Genomic DNA, 12,391 nt, shown 5'->3' on the forward strand with positions numbered 1-12,391 from the left:
ACTCTTATTGATGAATATTGGCACTTGTTGTGTTTGAATATTCCCTCACAAGTTTGTGAATTTTTCAAACCCAACCCAGCCAATATTTACCAGAATAAGTTTAATAACCCTGTTATTTTACTTTCAGAATTATATGGGAACACAAGGCTTTGTGGTGATGACAACTTTTGATTGTGGCTTTCACTCTTGTTTTGCATCATTTAGGTGAACGTAAAGGCAGTCCCAATTGACCAAGGCATTTCTGGTGACGAGCGAAGACTTCGAAGGCTGAGTAGACCAGATGATGGAGACCAGATTTTTGGGGGACACCCTCCCCCTCCTCAGGATATTCCATATGAGGCAACAGTTAGGGAGAGGAAAGACATTTTCCATGCTATAAGCATGATGAAGGTAAATGTATTCTGGAGTTGATCTTAAAAATCGGCCGATATTCAGGAAGGACTGGTTTCTGAGGGGCTGGTTTGGAGACATTTCACTGTAATCACATTCAAGAATGATAAAAAAGATTTTGATCGTTGTAAGGTATTAAGAATAAATGGAGTTGAGAGTTCTGAGAATTTCATTAGGGTTTTTATATTTTATTTAAAGGCCTATGAGAATTATTCATTTGAGGAGCTACGGTTCGCTGCCCCTGCCGTGCCGAGACCGAGTGAAAACATGCTGGTCCGATGTAACAGTGACGGGACGTACGTAGCTAACTGGACCCCCAGTAACATAGGACTCTACAACATCCATGTCACCATCGACGACTTTGATACAGGTACATTGTAGACATACTGTGTAATACCCACTGAAATGATAGCTATATGTATTTTGACAATTTACATTGTATGTTGCTGAATGTGTATTGTGACTCCTGGGACAGTGTTATCAGGTCAAATGTTTATTTCAGGTGAAGTCTACAAGCTGGAGGTGAAAGACCCACCACAGGGGGTGACTCCGCCCACTCAGACAGAGAAAAAACCACACCAACCAAACAAGGTACTGCTACTGGGGTATTTTTTAACATGTTACTACCATTTTAACATATAGAAGTGCTATTTTGATCCTTGGTAAACTTACCCTGTTCCATTTGTCTGTACTTGTGCATTGTGATTTTCTGGTCATACCATATGCTGTGGTTGAGTAAAAACCGAGGAGTAAGGACAAATATAAACATGTTTCAATACAAAGCTGTAAGCATGTACTGCTGTAAATATGATATACACGTACCATTGTAAATATAATGCATATGTACCACTGTAAACATGATCTACTCGTACCACTGTAAACATGATATACTCATACCATGGTAAACATGATACACACATACCATACCACTGTAAACATGATTTACATGTACCACTGTAAACATGATTTACACGTACCACTGTAAACATGATATACACGTACCACTTTAAACATGATATACACGTACCGCTTTAAACATGATTTACATGTACCGCTGCAAACATGATTTACACGTACCACGATAAACATGACTTACACGTACCGCTGTAAACATGATTTACACGTACCGCTGTAAACATGATTTACACGTACCGCTGCAAACATGATTTACACGTACTGTTGTAAACATGATATACACGTACTGTTGTAAACATGATCTATATGTACCACTGTATACATGATATATACGTACCACGGTAAACATGATCTACACGTACCGCTGTAAACATGATATATTCATACCGCTGTAAACATGATATGCTCATACTGCTGTAAACATGATCTACACGTACCACTGTAATCATGATCTATATGTACCGCTGTAAACATGATATACATGTACTACTGTATACATGATATACATTTACCACGGTAAACATGATATATTCATACCGCTGTATACATGATATATACATACCATGGTAAACATGATATATTCATACCGCTGTATACATGATATATACGTACCACGGTAAACATGACGTATACTAATTGTCCAAAGTTTTTTTTTTTTTATCAAGTTTGCATTACTTGTATATAGTATTATGCAGACTTTTATGTAAAAATGATATGGATTTCTTTTCAGATGAGGAAATTTGTTGCCAAATACAGTGCTGGTCTCCGAGTGCGTGTGAACCCTTCCCTGCAAAGTGAATACATCGGAGTTATACTACCAGAGGGAATTATTTCATTTGTCGATGAGGTATAAACATCGTATAAAATGAGGTTAATGAGATGAAAATGAACATTCAATAGCAGTTTTGTGTGGCCCATTATATACATGTACATCTAAAGATCCAAAAGGCTGTAAAAATTTCATTAGATGTGAAAACACCTATATCACTGTACAATGGTTCAAGTATTTCAACCGTGATCTGTGTTTACAAAGATCTGTCTTACGTCATTAAGCAGTTTCTTCATGTGAGGGACTTGACAATTACAGATCCACAATGATGATGGAGTTTGGCTACGCCTGAGTCAGGCCTCCATTAGTGAGTGGTGTAAGGTGGGCCACGTTGAAGGATGGGCACTCCAGTACAATCAACACCTTGGTAAGACTCTGCTGGTCCCCGTGGAGGAACCCAAGCCATTGATGGAGGAGATCATTAAAGAAACAATCCGGAAAAATCTTCATGATGTTGTCAAACCAGAAGTCGCACCAAAGAGAGGTAATGCTGAAGATTTTTAATGATATTTTATTTGTTTGAGATTTGTGTTTCAGATTTTTACACTGTGTGTGAGAGAAATTTCTTCATGAGTGATTGATATCAATATTGTACAGCATAGACTGCCTTAAATACACAGAATTAAGTGACTGTCTGTCATGCATGCTATTTTTAGTCCCACTGAACGTTATTTTTCCAATATGAAGAAACTGTATTAAGCAATCCTTGTCTTACCTGACAAGAAATTTCTTCCCGTAATTTTGATTCGGATTACTTTTAGCGACAGAGAGTCCCAAGGAAAGTGTTCTTTACAGCTTTGATACAATAAACATGATTTAGGCTTAATCAGAACAAAACAATCAGCATGCCAGAGTGTTTGTTTAAATATCAAACAGCACCTGTGCTGACTCACAACCATCACAAGTTCATGATCTAGCAGATATGAAAATAAAAGTTTATCATATGAAGCTTGATCTGCTATACCAATCCCTGTGTCAGTTGATAATTCTTTTTTTAATATGATTTTGCTGAGAGTAATTTCAGTTGCTTAAAAAGATTTGAATTCATTTAAATCTGCTCTTAAACGAGAATCTCTTCATTATCATAGGTCCAGGGGAATATCAGGTTGTGAAGTGTGGACCCTCGGGCCACAACATCAGGTGTCGTCCTCATCTCAAGGCCACACCCATAGGAATGCTCATCCACGGAGAGAAGATCACAGTCATTGAAGATGTGAGTAGGCAAATATTCAACTTCATACTTTTTACCAGATTCACAATTATCATTCCAGACTGATTTGCGGTGATATCTACAGTGTCACCTTTGTGTATCGCCAACTCTTGTCCCCACCTATTTTGACGTTATATCTATAGTGTCACTTTGATTTATCGCCAGCTTTTGTTCCCGCTTATTTTGACATTATATCTACGGTGTCACCTCGATTTATCACCAGCTTTTGTCCCCGCCTGTTTTGACGTTATATCGTGGATGGCAATATAAAAAGTTTAACCATCTTAGTTCATCAATATGAAAAAATTGTGGTTGATCAATTATTAAATTATTGTCCTTTTATTGTCGTCCACATATGAAAAAATATGTAAATTCATGAAATTGTTTTACTTTAGTTTTTTTTTTAAAAATTCAGTAAATAGTAGGATGTTGTGGGCTTGTGCATTTATAAAACACTTGAACATATGTACAACTGTTTCATTTGTGTTATGGTACATTCTACAATGACTGAATACGCTGAGCGATTGACAAACCCATGTAATGATTGCAACTTTTTTTCTAGAACTCAGAAATATAACATCACACACATCAATATACACAAAGGTCACATGGTACACACAATTTACAGCAGCTGATAGTAGTTTCATTTCTCTGTTGTTTACACATGGGCAATTCTACTGTACAATGTCAGAGATGATTTTTTAATTTTCGTGACATTCACTAAATTTAGACTGGTTACGATTCACCAGACAGACCAATTATGTAGAATTAGGGCTTCTGATCTCTGGTTGTTGGCATTTTTACTGGGGGGTGTATAAAGGTAATTTGACTTTTTGTACCTGAAAACGGGTGGCGGATGGCGATAGGCTAGTTTTGCGTTATGTAGGTTTTTTTTAAGCATGTATGGAGATCTGTTCGACACATTTCGATGGCGGTATGCAGGGGTGGCAATAAAATGGGTGGCAATATACCGAGGTGACACTGTAGATTGTAATTCAAACCTGACAAGTTCTGTTTTTGTGTTTCCAATTTTCCTCTAAAAGACCACATGTATTTTAAAATTATTGTATATTATTTTAAAAACTATGACATGAAGATACATGATACCAGGAAAGTAAGCATTTTGTAGAACCTTGGATAATGATTGGATAATGATCGTGAACAACTGACTCGCTAAAATATACGTCAGGACAACAAGATAATCATAAAAGGGAAGAGAAGTTGTGCCCTCTATTAATTTTCCCTTTTTCAGGTGATGAATGAGGATGGCCGCTGGGTCAGGCTGGACCCAGAGAGTGTGGAGCAGTACTGTCAGAACAAGCAAGGGGAGGCCTGGGTCCTGGTGTCCGGGCGAGATGGCACCGTATATCTGAAACATGAGTCCGACCTCGGGGGCCTTGCTGTGGGGAAGCAGAATGATCCATTTGCTTTCAACTCCCTTCCTTCAACTTTCAGTAAGGGATTTGATTTCACACCCCAGGTGCCATTTGTATTTGGCACCCCTCCCTCAGGTGAGATTTATTAATATTGATTAAATGAATGCTGTAAAATCAGATGACAGAATGAGTCAGTAATTGATATGTATCTTCAGGGCCATTTGGAAGAAGCGCTAGTCTACCTGGGAATGTGTTCAATCCAGGATTCTCAGGTATGTAACTGTCTTTACATGTGTCTACCCAGTGATAGCAGTAACTATTGTTGTGTCTACCCAGTGATAGCAGTAACTATTGTTGTGTCTACCCAGTGATAGCAGTAACTATTGTTTAATGAATTTTACAGTTCCTACAACATTATTCTTGACAAAAGGTTTTTGAAGAAATGTTGCTGCAATGTGCAGTATCATTTGTGCAACATTCTTGATCATGTGTGCTTTATGAAATTTGTTGTTTTGAATTGTTGATGATTGTACAGGGATGATATAAGACACTAGGTGTGGTTATGATCTACATCACACAACATTCATGGCAGTTTGTAGTGATATCTTCTGTGGCATTTTCTTCAATGTACATTTGTTCTCTCTCTCTCATACAAATTTTGATCACTGGGTCCACCTTAACATGATAGGAATATAGAAATTTTAACAAATAAGTTGCTCAATGTTCATGGGTAAGCAAAATTTTGCTGGTTTGTGGGAATGTAATTTTGTGGGTAAGTGATGCGAAGTCACTAGAAAATATAACTACTTTGTTTAAAAAAAAAAGGTTCAAGAACATGTAAATTCATGGGTAAGAGTGACCCACGAAATCCACGAACATCAATCCCCCACGAACAATGAGGGTTCCACATTAGTCATTTAGAGCAGAAAGGTCTTTACTGAAATTGTTAATTTCATTATCGTTGGGGTAGAGGTTTTGTCTCCATAGTGGGGCCAAATTTGTTATATAGTGTTTATGTTTTTAATTTGAATAACATATTCTTTAATGCTATTGATACAAAATGAAACAAAATGGTTATTTAGAAGGAGCAGGTAGCCATTTTCTAAAATTGTAAATTTCATGGTCCCAGGGGTAGGGGCTTTGATACCAGGGTGGGGCCAAATGGTTATATTGATTAAATGTGTGTATTAACAATTGAACAGTTTTAACTTCTTGATTTTTTGGGGACAAGGGGGACATAAATTGTAACTTTAAGGACTCCTGCACCCACAGGACTTGAGGAGCAGGGCAAAAACTGCCAAGAATTGACCAATTTTCAAAAGTCTTTTCTACAACTGCATATCTGTAAGAAAAACTAAATGCATAGTCATGTAGAACAGGAAGGCCAATGTACCAGATTGTAAATTCTGTGATTCCAAGGGTAGAAATTCTGACTCCAGGGCAAGGTCAAATTTGGTATAAAGTGTCTTTAAGTATCTTTAATGCTATTGATAACTATAGAAACTAAATGGATATTTAAAATGAACAGTTAGCCCTTTACAAAAATTGTAAATTTCGTGATCCCAATATTCAGGGTTTTTGGTACCAGGGTGGTTGTCAAAGTTATCATAGTCATTATTGTCTTAATCATCTGAAAGACGTCTTTAATTTTGCTAATACTGTATAGGTAAAGGCATATATAGAAAAAGCAGAAAGGGATGTAACAAAATTGTGAATTCCGCAACCCCAGGGTTCTGACTCTAGGACAGGTACAAAATAGTCATATGTTATTATAACATACTATATTATGCAAAGTCATACTTTAAGGGGCATTTGCATCATATGAACACATCTTGTTTTATACTGCTGCTAACTACTAGTATTAGATTTAGCCTAGGTATGCAAAACAGGAAAATTATAATATGTTTCATAGCCATACTTTAAACTAATACTCAGGTGACCAATAAGCTCTGTGGGCCTCTTGTACTATACATATACAGTGTATATAGGCTTGGCTTATTTTGTTTTATATGAGTATTACATGTACTATGCTCAGAGAATGTTTTTTCTGAGGAAATTTCTTTTTGTTACTTTCATTATTTTTTTAATTGGTTTTTGCAGATTTGCATGTAAAAATTTGGACAATTTTTTGTTTATATTCATATTCGTGATTGTTTATGTAATGTGTAAAATCTTTTTGTTAAGGATCAATCATGCAACAGGTTAATTGTGCATTTTGCAGGATTGCATGTGTAATGTGTTTGTTCTTGGTCCATTTTGTCAAGAATAATTTTGTAGGGACTGTACAAATTTTTTTTCGAAAATGATATTTAAAAATTTCCAGGATCAGTCATTCCTACATTTGGAGAGCCCAACATTCCCCAGTTTGGTGGTTTTGGATCCAGCTTTGAGAGAAGCCCCATACACAGAGACATCTCGAAAGTCAGCACCATGCCCGGGAGTCTCTCTGCCTCGCCCGGGTTCCTCTCGCCTTCTAGAATGGACATTTCTAACCAGACAGCTTCCCCTGTGTCCAACACCAGATCTCCAGCCTCAGGATCCCCCAAATCATCAAGGAAGGAAGTGACTCACCCCCTCCCTGCTGAGTTACAGGGTGTGTCTGTGAAGGAACTGGTCAAGGCATTAGGTAAGCGTGAGTTAGAGGTCCCGTGGCAGACTAAACCTGTTTCAATCTTTCTTGGTCCATTTTGTCATGTTGGAAGAGACTGTGAGTCAGTGATAAGGAAAAATAAATTCAATATTGTAAATTTAGACTGCATTACAAAAACTTCCATGCATAAATTCTATTTTTAAACTGTACACTGTATGAACTAAGCACCAGAACATGGAGGTTGGAATGATAGATGTTTTGTGTTGAACACCTAGCAGTAGTTCCTATCAAACATTCCTGCACACTGTTACATGTATTCCATTACACCTTTCACACGGCGATAAAGCCATGTGTAGAATAATATCCCCCCTAATTATTGTCTGATGCTGTTTCTTTTGAGTGTGTGGCTGTCGGGATGTGTCGTACCTGGCCTATATGTTTGGTGAGTCGGTAAATGTTGTCACTGTGTTAGAAATATGATAATGTGGTCGTATTCTTCAGCATGAACGGATTATTGTTTAGCTCTCCAAATGTCTTACTCAAAGATTTCGTTTTGCCTAATTTTGATTTTTTTTTAAAAACTCAAGGATAAATTTAAGATTTTTTCTTGAATATCATGCTTTCCAGGTAGATTGAGGAGAGCATGTTGACATAGGTACTGCTTTGTGTGTCTGTTGAAGAAGGCCAGGCATCTTTTATCTATTCAGGTGGAAATTGCTGTCATTTCAATTTGTAAGGATATCAACGATAAAAAACGTTGGAAATGTAAATTTTTCTCTGTGAACGCAAAATTAACTGAGATGAAGTTAAAGGTAAAGCAATGCATCGTGATGTCATCAGTTTCAGGGAATCGCGGATGCAGATTTAGAAAACCACAATGTGGTAATTCAGAGAGTTTTAACACTGTGAATCAGCAGTATCTTGTCACCGAATATCAATTGGGATCTAGTAATTAAGCACATTTACATATTTGTTTTTTAAAATCATTTTGCATGTTATTCTGTGTTTTAGTGGTGTCCGTTTGTCTGTTCTCTTACTGAAGAAGAGAGATTGAAACAGATATTGTTTTTGTGTTTGGTTTGACACTTTGAATAAACTTATTGTAACTATTTATTGAAGTGTTGGTTTATTGTTTCAGGAGAGAGTCGAGCCAATGGAAATGGACCCACGCCTGTACCCTCCCCACCAGGGACCCCAAAGAAATCTGGGTCACGAAGCTCCAGTCCTCATCTTATCATTACGGAGAAACAAGGCAGGGACAGAATATACATTACGTTGCCTAGTGAAAGAGAAATAGTCATTTCAATTGATTCAGGACAAATTCAAAATCATTCACAGTTTTTGTAGTAATTCAGTGATAGTTTTTTAGCTTGTGATGCTAATACAACAGGGGAAACATGCTAATGAATCATTCAAGACTCAGAACTCCGGATGTATTTAAAGAGGTTGCACAAATCCTGGTTTAGACATGTTATATATTTGATATGTTTTTCAAAATTAATTAAAAGGTATTTGATGTTTTGACAGGTTCCCCTAGAGCAAGCTCTCCAGTGGGAAGATTGAGTCCGCGTCAGACAAGAGCTTCTAGTCTCACAGACTCTCCCTCCCACAATTCCATGAAGGAGGATTTGTATGCCACACCCCCTGACAGCCCAATTACACACACTCCTAAACGAATAGCTCTCAAAAAAGAGGTTTCCCTCGACAGACCGTCACAGTCTCCACCTTCCTCTCCATCACTTAAACATAAACAGATGGATGTCAGTAAGATAGCTCCACCTTCAGGGCAGGGTATTTTAAGTCCTGCTAGGAGGGATAGTTTTGGTGGCACTGTTTCTCCTGTCAGAAGTACAAGGTGAGCCAGCCAGAGTTAGCTTTAAAACTATGATAATCTATGGAGTAATTTTGTGTTAAAATGTTGGTAAGTCACCTTCATGAAAACAGCCTTTGGAATACTTTTGGAAAATAATTTTCTTGACTGGACTTTTAACAGTCCCCAGAGAAGAGCCTCCAGCCCATTACTGAGCAGTCAAACCAGGGCATCTCCAGTGAACATAGGTTCCAGGGCCTCACCTCTCAGTGCTAACGCCAGGTCATCACCTGTCAATGCTGGTGCCAGGGCCTCTCCAGGAACAGGAGGTTCCCCTATCCCAGCATTCAGCATTGGGTCCTCCTCACCAAAGGAAGAATCGAGGTAATTTGTTTATTCTGTAATGTTTACAAATGCTGGAAATATTTTTTTCCATTTTGCCATACATGTACTCTTGAAAGATATCCAAACACACCCCCAAAAGTCTGATTCATGATATACAATGTATTTTGATGAAGGATGTCTCCAAAGTCCATGAGAAAAGACAGAGGAAGATCTTTAAGATCCAAACGCTCGGATTCCCCCTCCTCGAGAGACAGCATTCCAATAATTCGTGCTCGCTCCTCTTCTACATCTGTAATATACGACAAGAAGGAACCAGTGAAAGAGGCTTTGTCTCCCTCAGTAGCAGAGTGTCTGAGAGCTGTGTTTGCAGCCTTCTTGTGGCATGAGGGCATTGTGCATGATGCTATGGCATGTGCTTCATTCTTGAAATTTCATCCAGATTTGCAGAAAGAAATGTCAAAGTTTGCCAACAGAGCCAAACCAGAAAAAGTGAGAGTTCGACATGCAACAGATTCTAGTAAAGACATCAACAAAAAGAAAGAAAATGTTAATATTAATGAGTCGAGAGTAAGATTCAAGCTGGATCCAAGATTTGTTAGGAGTGATTCTGAAAAATCCGATAAATCTGACAAGTCGGACAAAGAGGACTCGGCAAAGGGAACAGAGAAGGCAGAGATTCAGCGAACCATGTCAGACGGGAGGAAGATGATTGAAGCGCGACAGAAGGTGATGAGGCACAAGTCCGAGGGCAATGTTGGATTTTTGAGAGAGTGTATTGAACCTGACAAGGATTCACCACTCCCACCCACCCTTCATCATTTGGTGTACTTTTGGGAGGAGATGTCCTCTGGTGTACTAAAAGTCATTGAACAAAAACAAGGTAAAAGAAAATTTTTTTGTGAATGGTCTTTAGGAGTTGGTACTTGGTACAGTGTTTGTCAAAAATATACTCTCAATTAATTTCTATTTGTATGCAAGAAAAAATGCACAAGTCACAAGCACCACATGAAAATTGATTCCCACAAATAAGTGATTATATAAAAATGCAAAAACAGAATATATTTATTCATTCACAAATATTTTGCTATAAAGCAAATGCTGCTACCATTGACAATTTGTGAATGAACATAATTTTGATTATAAGTTGGTGTATGATAAATCTTGATTTTTTTTAACTACTTGATAATATCAGCTTTAAAATCCTCTGTGTTGAATGCATTTAAATCAACTGCTTTTTTACTGTTTGCAGTTAATCCTAGTCCTGCTGTAATGCTCAAAGCCAAGAAGAGTGAGAAAAGGGAGAAGGAAAAGGAGAAGGACAAGAAGACTAATCGTAAAAAGAAGGAGGAGATTAAACATATATGGAGAGGAAATGCCATGGGAGACATGATGATAGGGGCACTGGGAGGGCGCGATGGAGTGGACAAGGGAGACACGCAGTGTGAACTGTGTGGGGGGATGTTCCCCCACCCTGTGACCTACCACATGAGACAGGCCCACCCTGGCTGTGGCAGACATGCTGGAGGGAAGGGTTACAACAGTAGTGGGATCTTCTGTGGGGGGTGGGCAGGAAACTGTGGGGAAGGGGGGCTAGGGGGAAGCAGTTGGTACCTCATTTGTGAGAAATGTAGAGAAAAGTGCTTGAAAGACAAAAGACACTCACAAAGGGAAAAAGACAAAGCTAAGAAGCAGAAAAAGAAATCATCACAGGGTCGCCAACAGACAGTATTGTATTCCCAGGAATCTCATGCTGTCCTGAAGAGTAATGCCATGTTCTTGTTGGATCTGGCCAGTGCTTCAGGATTAACACTCCCAATCCAGTCAAAGAAACTCCCTCAAAGTAGATCAGATTTATTACTTCCCAGTGTTAGTGAAGAATACGGAATGGAGCTGAATCCTTTCCCTCCTGTTCCTTTCCAGTTCCTTACATTACAAGGAGGGCAAAATGCAGATTCAGCCTTTGCAGAGGAAGTTTACATAGATGCAGATGAGAGAGTCTTTGTTAGATCAGGGTCAATGAGCATCAAGGAGAGGCAACCGGCTTACAGACCAAGGCTACCTACTGAACCAAGACACAGTCCTCTGGCAAGGTCAGGGTCATTGGGCCAGGATTCAAGGTCACATATATCTTCCCATATCTCACCACCAAGTCCAAGGGTAAGCATAAGCAAACTTTGCTTGTATTTTTACTTTAATTAGTTACCTTGTAACTGCTAACTTAAATACATGTAGTGAAATGTTTACATCTGATTTGATTTATATCGTTAGTTCGTGTAGTTGATAATTGATTAATATTCGGACTGCATTACAGGATTTCAATGTGGAGAATGCTAATCATGAATCAAAACAAATCCCAAAGAGTGCAGGCACAAGCCCAGACTCCAGTGATGAATTGTTTGCCAAGAGTCGAGCCTTTCAGAGAAGTTTGTCAGAGATTGTGTCAGATGACAGCAAGGAGCAGGAAAATGACAAGAAAATGGTGTCTGGTCGCCGTAGGAACAACAGTGGAGGAGTAGCAGGTAGGCCTCTCTCTTTCTCTCTCTCTCTCTCTCTCCCCTACACACACATACCAGTCATGTGCACTCTGAAAGAAGAGTATTTCATTAATATGATGTTAGAATTATGAATCGTATTTCTTGTAGATGGTGGAATGTCATTGTTAAAGCATCCGTCTGCTGCCATGGAGAAGTTGCTGTACACCGTAGACAGGAAGTGCCAGGATGATGATGAGCGTGCTCTTCAGAGGCCGGTGATGTCCTTCATTATACAGAGACACGACTTAGAGGGTCTCCAGCTGGCAATGAAGCAAGCACTGAGGAAGGCTGCATGCAGGGTGTTTGCCATGCAGGTAAAACTTTCTTTGAATGAAATTATAAATAAATATCCACCATTTTTTAAAATCAAAAATATACATGTACATGCATGT

The 12,391-nt window shown here is 38.6% G+C and overlaps 1 protein-coding gene across 1 annotated transcript in view; it reads left to right on the forward strand.

Annotated features, from left to right (window-relative positions):
* Window positions 1–12,391, forward strand: part of LOC125678670 (E3 ubiquitin-protein ligase MYCBP2-like) — a 73,879-nt gene that overhangs the window by 45,411 nt on the left and 16,077 nt on the right. Inside the window, 16 exon segments of the mRNA XM_056153455.1 lie at window positions 205–390; window positions 589–760; window positions 893–981; window positions 2,036–2,152; window positions 2,393–2,618; window positions 3,223–3,347; window positions 4,597–4,855; window positions 4,936–4,992; window positions 7,044–7,346; window positions 8,449–8,562; window positions 8,838–9,165; window positions 9,304–9,504; window positions 9,639–10,345; window positions 10,715–11,622; window positions 11,777–11,984; window positions 12,108–12,313. Coding sequence (XP_056009430.1) covers window positions 205–390; window positions 589–760; window positions 893–981; window positions 2,036–2,152; window positions 2,393–2,618; window positions 3,223–3,347; window positions 4,597–4,855; window positions 4,936–4,992; window positions 7,044–7,346; window positions 8,449–8,562; window positions 8,838–9,165; window positions 9,304–9,504; window positions 9,639–10,345; window positions 10,715–11,622; window positions 11,777–11,984; window positions 12,108–12,313 — 4,206 coding nt within the window.

This window comes from Ostrea edulis, chromosome 2 (assembly GCF_947568905.1).
Source record: "Ostrea edulis chromosome 2, xbOstEdul1.1, whole genome shotgun sequence".
Classification (NCBI taxonomy): Eukaryota; Metazoa; Mollusca; class Bivalvia; order Ostreida; family Ostreidae; genus Ostrea; species Ostrea edulis.